Raw genomic sequence first — 19,305 nt, forward strand, 5'->3', positions numbered from 1 at the left:
CAGACAGGATAGTGTAAGTTGCTTAACAGGGTAAAATGCATGTGGATCTAGCCAGAATTAAGAATGTGAGTTCGCACTGATGAGATATATGTTGCGTGCAGTGGATTTGTTACAGACAGTGAGTAATTTAAAGAAAGTTGAGCCAGATAGTTTACGTGTTCTCGCAGTTGTCAAAGTGTGTCTGCTGGTAAAAAAAAAAGAAAAAAAAAAAAGCAACCGTTTGTCAGACATGTGGGGTTTGTGTTGGGCACATCCCTGCCTTTGTATCCCAGTGTTGGGGGATTTAAAGTACAAGACTAACAATGATAGAGGTTAAGTATCCATATTTTTCTGAAAATTGAAATATTTGCTAAACATGGGCTTGATAATTCAAGTTCAAGTTTTCAAGTTTTATTATTATTTGATGAATCGCCTATACAAACATTCTAAGCGCTGAACAAAAAAAACCAACATTTTAGAGGACAAACAATTTTAAGACACAAGTACAAAGTTAAATAACAAAGTTTTTAAGAGTTTTTTTAAAAGAGATAAGATCTTTTTCTTTTCTGATGTAAAGTGGCAGTGCATTCCACGTTTGTGGTGCTGTAACAGAAAACATGTCATTTCTTCTTGTACCCACAATTTTTAAGGAAGGGACAGTTAATAAATCTTGTGATGATGATCGTAGAGAACGAGGGGCATAATAAGGAATGATCATTCTAGACATGAATTGAGGCTCATTGAAAGCTAGAACTTTAAAAACCAAGAATAATATCTTAAAAGTAATTTGGTGGCTAATAGGTAGCCAATGGGACTTAATCAATAGCGGTGTAATGTGGTCAACTTTTTTTTTTCCTTTATGAATGAGTTTTATTGATAACGGATGGATTGAGGTTACTTCTTTTGTGCTAACAGTCTCCCTTGCTTTCCCGTATTGTGTCTTTATCCTGGTGTTCTTTATGAATTCTTTCTTCCCATGCATGTTTGTATAAAGTGTTATTATCAATCAGATTCTAAATACAATTGGAAACAGAAATACCTTTCAAATAAACTTGGTAGCTCAAACTCCAGAGGAAGGGGGTAGTTATTATGTAAGTACAGTGCAGACTAAAGTAACTACATCTAGTCTGCAGCAGTGCCCACTCCTCAGAGTGTAGCGGGACCCAGGTGGCAGACAAGGGTTCCAGGTCTGCCTGCAGGGAACATGGCTAAGTGACCTCAGGGGTGGTGTCACGTTAAAATGTCTCTTCTTTGTCTTCGCAGTCATACATACAGAGCTGTTCTGGACCTGTTACAATGAGCCTTTTTCTACCCAGAGAAGGAGGACAATGTTCTGCTTTCAGTAACCTTGAAATGACCTTGCACTTAACATTTAACATGCTTCTTTTTTTTTCCCCCCCTTTGAATTGACATTGCCATACTTCAGAATACCTCTATATTTAACATTGTACACTGTATCTTACTTAACCTAGTAAGTTTTGCTTATCTTTCAAGATTGAAGCACACCCTAGCAGTTGCGTCCCTGTCTGCCTTATGAATGTAATTGGCAGGGCACCAAGCCAGAGTGATCACATTCTTACGTTTTCTCTTTCGGACGTTCCAGTAACCATTAATAGATGCCTTTTATGATTATGTGATTATTATGCCATGTGTTATATCACACTTTACTTTGCCACTGTGTGCACACAATTATGATTCGTGGTATGATGGACGTTTGTTTTTGTATAACTGTGCATTTCTCTGCAGATCTAAGTTCAGCTCTGAATCCTTGCCAGCTGGAAGAAAAGTTCCACGCCTTTTCTGTTTTCTATGTTTGTTTATGCCCTGTAATCTTTGTGTTGTCTATCTGTTTGGTTTGTGGGGTACCCCAAGGAAACCAACTATACCATTGGCCATTTTTGGAGATTTTTCTCTCCCTTTTTGCATTTTTGTTTTTTTCCTATCTAAATTGCCTTTCTAGCTGTTCACGCCCACGCTGCCCTCTGGCGCCAGCGCTCCTTCCTCACCTCCTCTGGATCCCCTATCCAACACCACCAACTCATCCTGGACCTTTTGGATGCTATCCTGCTACCCTCCAAAGTTTCTATCATGCACTGCTGGGCCCACCGTCGCCTCCGTGATTTCATCAGCTGCAGTAATGCCTTGGCTGACTGCTCGGCTCGCCAGGCGGCCCTCCAAGGTCCGCCCACACCCCCTCTTCTGTTATCCCTTTACTCCCCTCAACCTTTCCTTCATTCCCTTTCCCCCCAGTAAACTGACCCCGAGCGCAAGTGGGCCGCGCAGCAATCTGGCCATTGCACCCTCCCATCCGGATGGATTACTATACCCTCCTCCCACACATCCACCCCCCTCCTGTACGTCCCTCAACTCCTGGCCCTCACTGTTGTACAACGTGCACACGATTTTTCTCATGCCGGTAACCCAGCCCTCCGCACCCTTCTCCGACAGAATTTCTATATCCCGAATCTCTCTCAACTCATCTCCCATGTTCTGCTCCGCTGTGTCATTTGCCTCCGACACAACCCCTCTTCTGTCAGACCCCCCGTTCCTGGTCACCATCCTATCGGTTCACATCCCATGCAAGTCCTCTCTACTGATTTTACCCACTTGCCCCCCTCCCATGGGTTCCGTTACCTCCTGGTTTTCATTGATTCCCACACTGGGTGGCCAGAGGCCTACCCAGTGTGCACAGAGAAAAGTAGGGAAATAGTAAAGGTTTTACTCCATGACATCATCCCTCGCTATGGCCTGCCCCTAGTGATTGGCAGCGATAATGGCCCCGCCTACATATCACAAGTCACACAAGCAGTCTCTCGGGCCCTGCAAATCACCTGGAAATTACATACGGCCTATCACCCCCAGAGCTCTGGCCAAGTTGAACGCATCAATAGAACTATTAAAACCCTCCTCGGCAAAGCGGCAGAAGAAAGCCGCCTGCCATGGCCCAAACTGATCCCTTCTGTTCTATTTCGCATCCGTTGTACCCCAGGTAAACGCAATCAGTTGTCCCCATTTGAGCTCATGTATGGCCGACCCCCGCCGATAGTCAGTCTAGACCCCGAGTCTCTTGAACAGATAGGGAACGCTATCACAGACGCAGAGATAAAGCAGCTAGGAAAGACCATTATGAAATTACAGAACTGGGTCATTTCTAGAGCCCCGCTACCAATTACAACCCCTGTTCACCTCTACAAACCTGGGGATCAAGTGTGGCTGAAAGTATGGAAGAAAGAACCGCTGAAACCCCTTTGGACAGGGCCTTTCACTGTCTTACTTGCTTCCCCCACAGCTGTCAAATTGTCCCGCCACGAGTCTTGGATTCACTACAGCCGTGTGAAGCCCGCTGCTGAGTATATTTGTGAAAAAGGGCCTACTGACCTTCAACTGAAAATCACGCGGCTGCCCCACACTCTGGAAGAGTAATCACGCACGTCTGATCCGGAGATCTGACAAGATATTTAACATGAACTCTGTTGTATATTTACTGCTTGTGATTTACGTCTTGCCAACATTGTCCATGTCCCCTACCCCTCCCACGCCTGGGTGTGCCCCTTGTGTGGCACTAGTGGACAATGGGGGCAAAACGGAAAATGTTATTAGATTTCAAACTAATTATGAGTGTAAGGGTCAACTAGTGACCCCTGAATGTATATATAACAAGGTTGAATATTCTATATGTAATAATGGAGATTCACAGATCTGTTTCGACCCCAAAGCAACTAATAGGGATACTTGGATAGAGGTCAGGTCAGTCTGGGATCAGGGCCCACTGATTCAACAAACCCTGGTCACTAATCCCTATGTCCCGGCCTCAGTCCTCTTCGATGCTTGCTATGCCATGGACCAGAACCCCACCTTCCTTGGACGTTGTGGTGCCCTAGCATGGAGGAGGGAATATATGCACAACGATAAATACATGTGCCTGGTGGGACAGAAGCCGTCCCACTGTGAAGGGTCTTCCGAACACTACTACTGTAACTACTGGAAATGTGTATCCTGGGCTACTTGGGGTATGACCCGACTACCCACTACCCGAGCCATATTATCCAAAGGGGTGACTACCTCTGACTGTGGCCTCCAGAACTGTAACCCACTTAACTTCACTATTCTACAGCCGTTTACATGGAACCTCGATGATAGCCTCCGGTAAAGGCACGGACCCTGGTACTGTCTTGCACATCAAACTCGTTGAGAGACACCGAATCCCTGAACAACACAGCATTGTGTTCCCAGACTTTTATGAACATATGAAACTTGACCAACAAGACTTTGTGCCCTCTGTCACCACCCGCAACCTTTTCATACAGTTCGCTGAAGCCATAGGAGCCACCTTAAATCTGACAAACTGTTATGTCTGTGGGGGCACCCAGCTGGCCTCTGAAAAACTCCATTCTGGCAAAACACTGCATACAGCACCTCTCAGCCCGGTTGGACTTATTGGACCGGGGATCCTAAGTTAAATCTACCCAGACGATGGAATACTACTAGCAATGCTACCACATTAAATGTCTACCTCAACCTGCCTGCTTCTGCCCCTTGGGCTGCACCGGAAGGATACTACTGGATCTGTGGAAAAACGGCGTACCCCACTCTACCCTCAAATTGGACTGGCACTTGTTTTCTGGGCACTATCAAACCAGCCTTCTTCCTCCTCCCGTTATCCGAAGGAGAACATCTGGCTGTCCCAGTATTCGATCAACGGGCCCGTTCTGAAAGAAGCCTGGAAATTGGTAAATGGGGAGACACTTGGCCCCCGGAGCGCATCATTGCTGTCTACGGTCCTGCTACTTGGGCTGATGATGGTATGTTTGGGTACCGGACCCCGATCTACATGCTTAACCGCCTCATACGACTGCAGACGGTCTTAGAAGTTATCACCAATGAAACAGCTAGGGCCCTGGGAGCCCTGGCCAAAGCGAACACTATGATGCGTACCGCCATCTATCAGAACCGACTGGCCTTAGACTATCTATTGGCCGCTGAAGGAGGGGTGTGTGGAAAATTCAATCTCTCCAACTGCTGTCTACAACTGGATGATGAAGGATTTGTGGTTGAAGAGGTCATAGACAAGATTACCAGATTAGCTCACGTTCCTGTCCAGACTTGGAAGGGTTTTTCTGCTGATATGTTTGGACTCAACTCACTGACTGATTGGGCCTCCAAACCGGGACTCTTTAAAGCCCTCACCATAATTTTCCTGGTATTCTCTGTCATATTTTGTGTTCTTCCTTGTCTGTTACCATGTTTATTGAAAACCCTTAACCGTACTATTAGGACTACGATTGACAAAAGTACCACCGCCCTAGTCCTGGCCCTTTCCTCCTATCACCCAGTCCCCACCTCTGATACAGATGGCCCTGACCTCCCGTAACCCAGCTAGTCAGCTAGCCTACAGAAGAAAAGTTGGGAATGAAGGATCCCTAGCTAGCTGACATAGCTGGGTCACGGTGTATATGAAGAAACTCCATCTTAGATCAGTGGGTAGTAAAACTAAAAACAGCAACCTGAGACTCCATATTATTGCTCTGAGATATCACAGTACTGTATGCAGGCCTGTTCTTTGTATCTGTCTTGTACCAGGCACGGCCAGGAGGCAAAAGGATGTTGCTGTTAGCTAGCCTTGATGTATAGATTATAGGATGGATTTATGGTTTTGTTTTGTTGCTTTGAATTTATCTAAATGGTGCTAAACCATAAGATTAGGAGAGTTAATCCAGTCCAAGCATGACTGTGTCTAGCTAACTAAGTGTTTTGTTTTATTAGTAATCAAACTCAGTTAACATTGATTCTCCATAATTACCCAATTAAAATTGCATTGTATTATATCATCTTCTGCAAGCCTGCCATAACTGGCAGGGTTGAGATGTTACATCTCATGATGAAAAGCAGGACTATGTACGCTATGTTTAAGCATGATCTGAAGGGAGGTCGATGGTGCTCTGACCCAAATTTTACAATCTATATATTCACCCAACAAAAGTTCCAATTTCCAGAAACCAGAATCCTATATACCTCTCTGTGCTTCACAACGGATTAAGAAGTTACTAGACAGAAGAGGTAGAGACAGGATAGAGAAGGAATCAACTTCTCACTTACCAAGACAGGTGCGGTACTGGCACAACAAAACCAGGAGCCAGAAATCTCCACCGATTCGTTCCTTCTCGAGGTGCAATCCGTTGTCTTCGACGAGAAACCGTTCCTGATCAACCATCAGGCTAATGCCGGCTATTACGGGTCTCGTAGGAGGCAAGGTTTGAAATCCTCCGAGGGAGACGATCGTGCCAAACAGGCTCAAGTCTGTAGATCAAGTCCCTGTTCGGCTGCGCCAAATGAAGGTGCCTTTTGGATAAGGTACCTCCGTCAGTAGTGCAGAGACTTGAGCCAGAGACTGAAGAGATGTAAAAAGGCTTTTATTAAACAAGCATATATGCTGGACTTCTGGGCAGAACTGGCTGCATAAACAGAAGACCCCGAGAATTTCGGACACAAAGGTTATATAGGGTCCTAACCAGTCCAAACCAGTCCAAACCAGCTCTGACCAAAAGGTAAGAGCAGAGAGAAAAACAAAACCATAAATCCATCCTATAATCTATACATCAAGGCTAGCTAACAGCAACATCCTTTTGCCTCCTGGCCGTGCCTGGTACAAGACAGATACAAAGAACAGGCCTGCATACAGTACTGTGATATCTCAGAGCAATAATATGGAGTCTCAGGTTGCTGTTTTTAGTTTTACTACCCACTGATCTAAGATGGAGTTTCTTCATATACACCGTGACCCAGCTATGTCAGCTAGCTAGGGATCCTTCACATCTGAGTACAACTAAGCATCTAAGCTCCAGTTTTAGCGTGCACAATGGCACAACACAGCGCAGTGCAGAAATAGAGGGTAGCGGAACTACTTCTGGGAAACTTCTTCTGGGTGAAAATGGTCCAAAAGTAACAAACTTTATATAAAAGGACAATAAACAAAAAAGGAAGAAAAATCAAAATAAGTCAGAATTCCAAAAAGTCAAAGTTCAAAAAAGTCATACTTTAGAAAAAAGACAGAGTTCAGAAAAAAGCACACCATTCAATCTTCTGATTCAAACCCCTTGGCCAAATAGTATTTTGAAAATAAATCCACCATTGTTCACATTGATCTAACTTGCATCTAATGTTCTCCCTTCTGTCAGTGGTTGGAATGTGATCCAATACTACACATTTAAATTAGGAAAATAGATGCTTCATTTGAACACAATATTTGATCAGAACATCCACTTCCTTTTTATTTGAAATGTTCGAGTGATGCTCAAACACTCTTGTCTTAAAATTTCTTGAAGTTTGACCAATGTAAGTAAGACCACAGGTTCAGGAGTAATTTAAGGAAATACTTTTTTACGGAGCAGTTGGAAAATGCATGAAATAACCTCCTAGTGGAGGTGGTGAAGACAAGCACTGTATCTGAATTCAATAAGGCATGAGACAGGCATGTGGGTCGCTTAGGGAGAGGAAGTGATAGTAGATGCTATAGATGGGCCATTTTGCTTTTATCTGCCGTCATGTTTTTATGAAATATACAATACAGTATAATTTCCTAGGTTATTTTGCTTCCCTTTTCAATAAGGTATGCATAGTTTTTTCATTGTTTGCCAGTTTTTAGAGAGTTATTTTAAAATTGTGGTGTTAGCACAAAAAGCATTTTATAGTAAGGTCCCAAGCTATTTATATAGCCTAATAGTTCCATATGTTCCTTTAAGAAGTCTGAGATCTTCGCTGGACCATCAAATGGTTGAGTGTGTGTCAGGCATTAACTCAGGCTGTTACTTTTGCTTGGATAGCCCCTTTATTAAGGAATCATTTGCCTAAGGCTATCAGGGCAGAGACATCCGTGAAGAAATTTAAAAGGTTATTAAAGACCTATTATTTTGACATTGCTTTAATATAGAGCACAGTGAGGAGTGGAAGATTTATTAGTGCACAAGAATGAACACAGAGATGGATGTCTGCTTTACTTGCTGTTTTTTTCTACCTCGTAATGGCATTCTTTACTATTTTAACTAAAGATGTGGAAGGGCATTTTGAAAAATACATCCAAGTCCAATTTGGACATGGTGCTGGACGTCCAAAGTCAGCAGTAAGAAAATGCCCGTTTTCGAAAGGCAAACCACCATACGTCTAGAAATTTTTTTATTTTTTATTTTTTTTGGGGGGGGGGGAGAATCTTCTATCTGGACATTACATTTACATTACATTACATTACATTACATTACATTACATTGTGTCACCAGACCATCAGGACGTCTATCTTTATACCACATTTCCGAACAAAATGTCGTCCAAGTCTCAAACGGCCAGAACAAGATCATTTGGATGTGGGAGTGGCCAGTCCCGTAATGGACTGGCCACCCAGGCAAGGCAACAGAGCAGTGGGGCACCTTAGGTTATGGTGAGCCCCCCAAAACCCACGATTCCCACCTGTCTATAACCCCAATAGCCCTTATGGCTGCAGGTGGCAATAGAGTAGGGATTTGGGAGTTTTTGGTGGGCACACATTTTCCACCATAAATGTAGTAGTTAGATTGGTTTATGGGCCTGGGTCCTTCTCTCTATGGCTCACTAGCCCACCCACTAGGCTACTTAAGACACCTGTGTGCAGTTCTACTAGGATGGCCCATACCAGATGCTGCTGTGTGGTGGAAGGGGGTCAGTGAGCACTGGGGGAGTGTGGGGGTGTCTTACTTTGATGCATGCAGTGGTCCTCTGGTCAGTTTGGGCACCTTTGTAGCACCTAGACCCTTCTGAAGCAGGGTATAAGTTCTGTATAAGTATAAATTCTGTCCAGGATGTCTTGCAAAATGTTATCACTGCAAGATGTTCATGTCTAACCTGCCCTTGACACTGCCCAAAGCACGCCCATAACATGCTTCCACCACACCCTTCTAGTGCTCTGAAGATACAGAGGCTGGAACACCTTGCTAGACATACAAAAAAAAAGACAATTGCCCCAGGTACATTAGGTAGATTGTGAGCCCGCCGGGATAGACAGGGAAAAATGCTTGAGTACCTGAATAAATTCATGTAAAACCGTTCTGAACTCCCCTGGGAGAACGGTATAGAAAAAATTGAATAAAAAAAAAAAAAAAAAAAAAATTATCAGCACTTTGACTTCCTGGCAATTAGGACGTCCAAGTATTGATTTAGGATGCTTTTTTTTGACATTTATGTTTTTTGATTATGGGCCCCATTGTCTTTTTTTAATGAATTGTAAACCATCTGTTTCCTTTGGGGTAAGGTGGCATATCAAATTTTAATATATTGTAAACTGTAAGAGTTTGGAAGCAAAGGATTGTAATTTACTAGTGAAAAATGCATTGTACCTAAGGAATTAGTTTTTACTTTTGAAATGTGTCCAAATCATCCTATGCAATGATGCTCTAACACTCATCTGATGTTGCATACGTATAACCTCATACCTAGAAAACCACAACTTACTCCACCCCACACAGTCTGGCTTCAGAAACAACTACAGCACTGAGACCCTACTTGGAACACTAAGGGACACTGCTAGACAACACCTCTGTACAGGCAAAAAAAATACTGCTCATACAACTAGACCTTTCTGCAGCCTTCGACCTGGTAGACCATGACATCCTCCTACAAACACTAGACTCCATAGGTATCTCAGGCAAGGTACTCTCATGGTTTAAAGGCTGCCTACAGTCCAGAAAACTATATGACAACCTAATGGCCACCAAAGCAGCCAAACTAGACAGAAATCACCAATTTGCCGTCTTTGACCATAGATTACAAAACCTTCAAAAAAGAAACTAAAACCCTACTCTTCAAAAAATACATAAAACCTATTTAACATGACCAGTTCCTTCCCAAACTTCACCTACCCACTCTCTACCCATATCTAATCTAATATGTTTCTAATTACCCAACAGGTATCACCTTAAGTTCTCGACAATCCTTATGTAATTTTTATGTAATCCCTATGATAATTCCTATGTAATGTTACAATTCTTGTAACCTCCTGACAACTCTTATGTAATCCGCCTTGAACCGCAAGGTAATGGCAGAATAGAAATCACTAATGTAATGTAATGTTGCCATACTGCTAGGCTATACTCACAAAGAAAAACACTTTCCAGACCAGTGTGAAGTCTCATGAAGCTCCTACCACAGGCAAAGGGTAATTGTAATGCAGACTGCTTCACTTGAACATCCCCCAAATTCGGTACATGGCAGCATAAGTTGCACACTCAAATCTGTACACACAGCTACTTTGCATCTACCAAGTTGTGCTTATATCTTCTAATTAGTGCTGATTAGCATCAATTACTAGGTGTTAATTGCCAATTACTGGTGCAATTGGTCTTGTTAAACAATTAAGATGCATGTGCATTCTATAATAATAATTATAATAACATTATTTTCCATACCGCCAACATTAGTCAGTAGAAGGAAGAAGGTGTTGATGCCCCTGTTCAGGTCATTTGTAAGGCCCCACTTGGAGTATTGTGTTCAGTTTTGGAGACCGTATCTGGCAAAGGACGTAAGAAGACTTGAGGCGGTCCAGAGGAGGGTGACGAAAATGATAGGAGGCTTGCGCCAGAAGACATATGAGGAGAGACTGGAAGCCCTGAATATGTATACCCTAGAGGAAAGGAGAGACAGGGGAGATATGATTCAGACGTTCAAATACTTGAAGGGTATTAACGTAGAACAAAATCTTTTTCAGAGAAAAGGAAAATGGTAAAACCAGAAGACATAATTTGAGGTTGAGGGGTGGTAGATTCAAAGGCAATGTTAGGAAGTTCTACTTTACGGAGAGGGTGGTGGATGCCTGGAATGCGCTCCCGAGAGAGGTGGTGGAAAGTAAAACTGTGACTGAGTTCAAAGAAGCGTAGGATGAACACAAAGGATCTAGAATCAGAAAATAAGATTAAATATTGAACTAAGGCCAGTACTGAAAGACTTGCACGGTCTGTGTCTGTATATGGCCGTTTGGTGGAGGATGGGCTGGGGAGGGCTTCAATGGCTGGGAGCGTGTAGATGGGCTGGAGTAAGTCTTAACAGAGATTTTGGCAGTTGGAACCCAAGCACAGTACTGGGTAAAGCTAAGAAGAAAAAATTAAAAAATTTAAATTGAATCAGGTTGGGCAGACTGGATGGACCATTTGGGTCTTTATCTGCCGTCATCTACTATGTTACTATGTATTCAAGGAGTTCTAGGCGGTTTACAGATAAGAAGAACTGGTTAGTCAGTGATAAAATACAAGAGACAACAGTCACAGATATAGTTACATAGTTCTTAGATAAGAATTTCTTAAACAAGTAGGTCTTTACTAGTTTTCTAAAAGAACAATATGATTCAGTTGCCAAATTAAATTATCTAAGTAAGGTTCAGGTGGGATTGGGTGAAATTTCTGTCCTCATACAATTCTCTATTTGATAGATGGAACTTTCTTTGCAGTGTGTGTGTGTGTGTGTGGGGGGGGGGGGGGATAGGAATGACTGTGCACATGAAAATCACTTTGCTCTTCTGACAGCCATTAGTAAAGTAAAAAATTAAAAAAAATAAAAATAAATAAAAAAAACTTCCAAATCAGAACTTTTACATTTTATTATATAGTTTGATTCACACAAATTAACCACTACTGCATGGTGCATATGGGAGCAATATGTTAGCCCAGACTTTTGTAGCAACACGTATCAGTTGAAGTCTTGGGTTTCAGCCTTTTTTCTTTCATCAATCATCCTGTGTTTCTGCTTCATGAGACATTTCCTGGCATCGCCATACACACTAAGATCCCCATATCTGGATTGGTAGGCCTTACAAATCTATTTAAACTGCTCCAGTTCATTAGCACAGTTCTGGACGTAGCTGTTTCCTTCTCTTTGTTGACAAGCTCTCATTCGTTCCTGAACAATCTTTACAATCTCCTGATCCACTTTGAAGTCCCTCTGCCACTGCATCTCAGCTTCAAACTGGCACAAGTTGTCGTCTACCTCACATTCCATCACACAACAAAATCTCCGATGATAGCAGGGGCGTACCTAGGGGGGGCGGGGGGGGGCGGGCCGCCCCGGGTACCAGCCCTTAAGGGGGTGTTCCCGGCCTTGCCGTTCAGTCCCCCGCCACCCCCGAAGGACCGCTCGCCCCACTGACCTTCCTGCACCACCTGTGAAGCAGCCCGCAGCAGGATCGCGAAGTCAGCGTCAGCATCCCTGCGCTGCTTCCTGCGCCGCGATCCCGCCCCTCCTCTGACGTCAGAGGAGGGGCGGGACCGTGGCGCAGGAAGCAGCGCAGGGATCGCTGACGCTGACTTCGCGATCCTGCTGCGGCTGCTTCATAGGTGGTGCGGGGAGGCCAGGGGGGCGAGCGGTCCTTCGGGGTGGGTCGGGGACATCAGGCCTTCAGGGTGGGGCGGGCGGGCAGGCAAGCAGGCTTTCAAGGGGAGAGGGGGTGACAGGCAGGCAGGCAGGCCTTCAAGGGGGGACAGGCCGTCGGGGGGGGGGGGGTGCAGACCTTCAAGGGGGGCAGGCAGGCCTTCAGGGGGGTGCAGGCCTTCGGGGGGGTGTAGGCCTTTGGGGGGGTGCAGACCTTCAAGGGGGGGGAACAGGCCTTCAAGGGGGGAAAGGCAGGCAGGCCTTCAAGGGGGGGACAGGCCTACAAGGGGGGGGACAGGCCTACAAGGGGGGGGGACAGGCCTACAAGGGGGGGGGACAGGCCTTCAAGGGGGGGTGCAGGCCTTCAAGGGGGGTGCAGGCCTTCAAGGGGGAGACAGGCCTTCAAGGGGGGGAAAGGCAGGCAGGCAGGCCTTAAAGGGGGGACAGGCCTACAAGGGGGGGACAGGCCTACAAGGGGGATGGGACAGGCCTTCAAGGGGGGGACAGGCCTTCGGGGGGGGTGCAGACCTTCAAGGAAGTGCAGGCCTTCGGGGGGGGAAAGGCAGGCAGGCAGGCCTTAAAGGGGGGACAGGCCTACAAGGAGGGGGACAGGCCTACAAGGGGGTGGGACAGGCCTTCAAGGGGGGGACAGGCCTTCGGGGGGGTGCAGACCTTCAAGGGAGTGCAGGCCTTCGGGGGGGGGTGCAGTCCTTCAAGGGGGTGCAGGCCTTCAAGGGGGGGAAAGGCAGGTAGGCAGGCCTTCAAGGGGGGGACAGGCCTACAAGGGGGGGAGAAGCTACAAGGGGGTGGTACAAGCCTTCAAGTGGGGGACAGGCCTTCGGGGGGGGTGCAGACCTTCAAGGGAGTGCAGGCCTTCGAGGGGGGTGGTGCAGGCCTTCAAGGGGGTGCAGGCCTTCAAGGGGGGACAGGCCTTCAAGGGGGGAAAGGCAGGCTAGGCAGGCCTTCAAGGGGGGACAGGCCTACAAGGGGGGGGGAGAAGCTACAAGGGGGTGGGACAGTCCTTCAAGTGGGGGACAGGCCTTCGGGGGGGTGCAGGCCTTCGGGGGGTGCAGACCTTCAAGGGGGGGACAGGCAGGCAGGCCTTCAAGGGGGGGACAGGCCTACAAGGGGAAGGGACAGGCCTTCAAGGGGGGTGCAGGCCTTCAAGGTGGGACAGGCAGACCTTTAAGGGGGGACAGGCCTTTGGGGGGGGACCATGATTTAGAAGTACACGGAGGGAAGGGGGTGTTCAAAGAGACATGCATATGCCAAACTTTGGGGGGGGAAGAAATAATGGGTCTGAAAATAGAGGAGAGGGAGAGAGATGATGGACCATGGGATTTAGGGAGGGAAGGAACAGAAAGGGAGAGAAATTGGACACAAGGGATGGTGTGGAGGAGGGATAGAGATACTGGATAGGAGGGTAATTAGGAAAAGAAACGGAGAGATGGTGGACTCTGGGATGGTGGGGAAGGAGGGAGAGATGCCGGATGAAAGGGTATTTAAGAAAAGGTGGATCTGTGGAGGGAGATGAAAAAAAGGAAAGATACCAGACTTCCTGGGAAGGGAAGGGAAATGGAAAGGGAGGACAGAGTTGGCAGATGGATGGTTAGCATGCAGAAAGAAGGAGACCCTGGCAAGCAAGTTATCAGAAGAAAACCAGAGCCTTGGACCAACAAGATTTGAAATATAACCAGACAACAAAAGGTAGAAAAATTAATTTTATTTTCTGTTTTGTGATTATAACATGTCAGATTTGAAATGTGTATCCTGCCAGAGCTGGTGTTGGACTGCAAACGTGAGCTAGGATTTAACAGAAAGAGGAAAAGTCCTTTTTGTTTCTTTATTTTATTTACACCACAGCGCCAGTGTGGTTAGGAGAAGCCAAAGGGGGTGAAAAAGCTATAAAACCCACCAGGAGTTTTGAAAAAAATCACCCAACTGGGCAGGAAAATCGAATTGAAAAACCAATTCAATAGGGCTGAATCGAATCAAAATTTTTTTTTCCTGTATCTGGCAGCATTAGTTTGCGCTACTGTCTTAGACTTTAGGACCTGGGATTGGGGAGAGATGGCATCCTTAGTACTTTATAATGCAAGTGAAACGAGGATTTGGTCAGACTTTTGAAGGGTCTGCAGAAAAAAAATATTGTATAGGCCGGGGACATGAGACAGCAGGAAATGGGAACTTTTCTTCCTTCTATTTTTGTGAATGGAAAGGCTGAGGATGTCAGAGAGGTCAGTTAAAATATGTGCTTTATAAGAAAATATAATAATGTGTTTTATAAAGTTTATAGCATAGCTGGCCTACCCAGTGAGGTGTTCCTAGTGGTGATGGTGGCAGCGTGTCAATGTGTTGAGAGGAAGAGGTGGTCTGGGAAATTCTGCTGAGCAAACTCCGGGCCCATTTCCACCCCCCAGTTAGTCCACTCCACTCAACTGATTCACACACTGAGTGGGTCTTTGGGTGTTGTTTTGGGATCTCTTCCAGTGGTTTATCTCCTTCTGGTCCAAGGAAGGAAACTTTGTTATCCTTAGCATTGACCTACAGAATATGTTTGTAACAGCGCTGCTTGTGTGGCATTAGGCTATGTAGTGATCGAAAGAAAAAAACAGACCTTTGCACATTTTTGCACTATATGGTGGGTGTATGAGGAGATTCACATTTCCTGCACAGCTAAGTCCATGTGAAGTTACCTTGTGCTGTATTTGACATCTAGCAAGGTCTCTGTTTGAAAGGAAAGATCTAAACTTAAAAATGAAGTGGCCAGAAGTTATGGTAAAAGCAGATAGTGTAGCTGGTTTTAAGAAAGATTTGGACAAATTCCTGGAGGAAAAGTCCATAATCTGTTATTAAGACATGGGGGAAGTGTCTGCTTGCCCTGGATCGGTAGCATGGAATGTTGCTACTCTTTGGGTTTTGACTAGGTATTAGTGTCCTGGATTAGCTACCATGAGAATGGGCTACTGGGCATGATGGACCATTGGTCTGACCCAGTTAGGCTATTCTTATGTTATGTTCTCATCTGTAGGGGCCTTTGTTTTCACTTCTTATTTTAATGTATTTTTTTTCTGGGAACTTATCAGTGTTTTTTATAATGGGAACAAAAATGGAAGAGAATTAATGTGTGTGGAATGGGGGGTAACTAATTTCGTCAGCTAAATAATTCAATCCACTTCAAACAGACATAGGAGAACTTGTGCACCATTCACACACCCTCCAACCAAAAACGTCAAAAGAAAAAAACTGTTCGACAACCTCCTAGCCATTCGAGCTGCAACACTCGACCCCCAACTCTACAACCAATTGATATCAACCACAGACTACAAAACCTTCAAAAAGAAATAAAAACCCTTCTATTCAAAAAACACATAAAACCGAACTAACACAATCAGAACTGTCCCAAGCATCACCTGCAACTACTCCATATGTACTTCTAATGTCATGACAATTTAGACATAATTTATGTTATGTTATGTTTGGAATAATGGTTACATATATGAGGTTCAATAAAAGAAAATTTTCACTGCCTGTTTCTATTCTGACCATTTATTCTATTTCATGGTTATTGCAAAAAAAAAAAAATAAAAAAAATTTTTTTACATGGGGGGGGGGGGGGGGGGTGTCAAAAAATGATGGGCCCCGGGTGCCACATACCCTAGGTACGCCACTGCCACAGGGACAGATTAGCTATGTGCTATAATTCTTGAGGCTTTTTATCTACCGTTTTTGGGTGATATTTTTGCTAATTATTTATTTCTACTATCACTACGATTTAGAGACGTTTAAATACCTACGTAATGTAAATGCGCATGAGTCGAGTCTCTTTAATTTGAAAGGAAGCTCTGCAATGAGTGGACATAGGATGAAGTTAAGAGGTGACTGGCTCCAGAGTAATCTAAGGAAATACTTTTTTACATAAAGGGTGGTAGATGCATGGAACAGTCTCCCAGAAGAGATGGTGGAGACAGAGACCGTGTCAGAATTCAAATGGGCCTGGGATAGGCACGTGGGATCTCTCGGAGACAGAAATAGATAATGGTTATTGCGGATGGGCAGACCATTTGGTCTTTATCTGCCCTCATGTTTTAAGTATAACAAGAAATTGTAAAAATGTACTTTTTTGTTAACTACGTGATAACATCATTTTAAACATGATTTTCATGATCAGCAGCCAAAAATCTGTAAGATACACCTGAAAGTGTTGAAGAAGCAAAAACTTTGTTGTATAGTGTTTCCTCCTGCTCCCCCATGTCCATCTAGTAAAATAATATATTGATTTCTGGTGACTATAGGGCTGGAGAAGGGCAAAATATAGCTATTGCCTACTTTTGATCCAGCCCAGCTGCAGGTGGAGCTGCAGGGGCGTTAAAATGCTACTTCCACATTTGTGTACTCCCAGTGGGAGTATACAGTGTATATTTGCTATAAGAAACTGATCTGGTAGCCTTAAGAAAGTGCAGTTCTGTTTGTCCTTACCATACACCAAAGCTATACAAACATACAATCAATTGTTGAAGATAAATTAAATTATATGTTCTGCGAAGCCAAGTAATGTTTCATGCTGCCTAGTTTACTGATGTGTTCCAATTTGTTTTTCCGTTTCAGACCTCACAATGCAAAGAAAAAATTGAACAGCCAAAGTATGTGCAAAGGAAACGAGTGCTTCCGGAATGGATGCTACAGGGAGACCTTGAGATTCCAGAACGTTCAGCTACCAAAGAGGGTAAGTAGATACGAGCTGCAATGCATTCTCTTTTGCTAAGCAAATAGGTTCTGTCGCTGTTTGTGTTAGACTCTAAAATCAATGTGAAAGTATTTTTGATTTGGGTTGGATTTTCAGTTGCATTCATAGCTGTTCAACACTGGATTCTTTTTTATCCTTGTCTACCAGATTTGAACTGAGTCTGTTGAATATGAAATTAAACCAGGGACTGTTGCAATTATAATGAGTATTCTTCCTCCAAGACCAATTACTATTTTCTTGCCCTTTATAATCACATACAATTTCAGCTTGAATATTATGCCAGGTATAAGTTTGTTGTCATGTGAAACATGTAACTGCTTTTTAAAAAAATATCTATCCAAAAAAAAAACCAAATTAGAAGAGCAAAATTATTTGATCTGAAATTAGAGTTCTTCTATAGCACTGCAATCTATGTGTCCCAAACAAAGGAACACATTGTATCCAAAAATGTATGTAAATCTTTCACAATCTAATTAAATATATGTGAAAGTGTGTCCACAGTGTGAAAGCATAAGCTAGTAGAACCGAGAACAAACTCCATTCAATTACTTAATTTGTGCAACGGCTGTTTTTGGACCATCCTTTTGTGTGTTTCATCTAATAATTATAATTTGAAACTATAATAAACAGTGAAAAATCTAAGTTAAAAGGGCACTAGTTTCTCCGGGAGCACATTTGTTTCCATCATTTAAATTATGGTTTTCTCATTGTATTCATTGCAACTCAGTACTGCCCAAAAAAGGAATAATTTGCTTGTTTCAACTTTGTATTTCTTTATAACAGCTGTATCAAAATGATGGTAACATGCAGAAATAATAACAAATATATTTTTCCTCAAATATGATAGTTCCTCAAGGCAATCTTTAATAAATATGACGAAATCAAAACATTTACCAACTTGAAGATCTTACCTGTTCAAAAATGTTCCTTTTGTCATCTTCATCAGAGCACTTCTCATGATGTTTCATTCGGGCTACCAGGCCTTGCATTTCTTTATTGCAGTGTTTGCATTTTGCATATATGCCTGCCTTACCCTTAGGTAGAGGAACTTCATGAAAATATTCCCAAACTGGATCTCTTTTATGGCCTGCTGCTATTACAGGTTTTCTTTTCCAAGGAGAGAATAGTATGATAAACCTCAGTCTATATACATACAGATCCCAAGACTTGTGTGGAGTATTCTACTCAAAAGGTTTCCCTCCCTACTCACACTTAGCTCCTTGTGCAGATATATTAGCACTTAAGAGGTAAGGGGTTGATTCTGTGTACATTGATTTGCAAAGGAGTAACGGGGCTAAGGTCTATTTTTCAACACTGTATGTTTTATAACATTTTTACTGTAAAGAAGCATGTTATCTCTGCAGATACAAATTCACAGTTTTGAGAAATGCAAAACCAAACATCTGTGCTAATATCTTCTAGATAGAAAAATTGCTTGTGACATTATGAATGGATTCATAGAATTAATTTATTAAAAAAATTAAACATTGCATGAATATACAGCCTCATGCTATATAATTAAAAATGAATCTTTATGTCATGATGAATAACTTTTGGACTATAATGTATCTTAAATAGAAAACTATCTTTAGATAGATTTTTCCTTACAAAGCATTTTATTTAAAAAAAAATCCAATTTAAATAAAAAAAAATTCAGATTTTTTTTCATTTTATTTTTAAAAACCATCAAATTTTATCCACCCTGTAAGGTAGACAAGTATATCTATAAATACATTAACCTGAACTAAATTAAATTAACTAACTTACATTAGGGTAGTTATTTCAGAAGCTCTATTCATGTTTTAGATGTCCAAATACAGGAATGTCCAAATGCAAATTTTACAATGCTGGGATAGTGCCATCTAAAATAGCAAAACATCCAAATGGCAAGGATTAGTGTTTTGGGTAGCACTAGGGTGGGGCTGATAATTGGACATCTATGTCCCAACCATTCCCTATTATAGAGGGGGACTGAATGACCATGTCCATAAAGATGGATGATACTATTTAGACCTGATTCTGGGAATGTCCAGGTTATGAAAGGTTGCACAGAGTGAGCAGCACTTCACTGGAGGTATTTGGGGAGATCATACCTTTATCTGAGGACAAGCAGGCAGTATATTCTCACATGAAGGTGATGTCATCCACAGAACCCAGCACAGACAGTCAAAAATTGTACTGTCACTTTAAAACTTTAAGAC

General features: G+C 43.3%; 1 protein-coding gene across 6 annotated transcripts in view; it reads left to right on the forward strand.

The window, feature by feature from the left end:
* APLF (aprataxin and PNKP like factor) overlaps positions 1-19,305 on the forward strand; it is a 227,654-nt gene that overhangs the window by 91,356 nt on the left and 116,993 nt on the right. For all 6 annotated transcript variants that reach the window (XR_004538758.1, XM_033937192.1, XM_033937190.1 and 3 more), the window contains exon 5: positions 16,966-17,083. Coding sequence is in view for 5 of the 6 variants with exons in the window: in XM_033937192.1 (XP_033793083.1) it covers positions 16,966-17,083 (118 nt within the window). In the remaining variant the exon portion in view is untranslated. The remainder of the gene's footprint in view (positions 1-16,965; positions 17,084-19,305) is intronic.

The sequence above is a fragment of the Geotrypetes seraphini genome, chromosome 3 (genome assembly GCF_902459505.1).
Source record: "Geotrypetes seraphini chromosome 3, aGeoSer1.1, whole genome shotgun sequence".
NCBI lineage: Eukaryota > Metazoa > Chordata > Amphibia > Gymnophiona > Dermophiidae > Geotrypetes > Geotrypetes seraphini.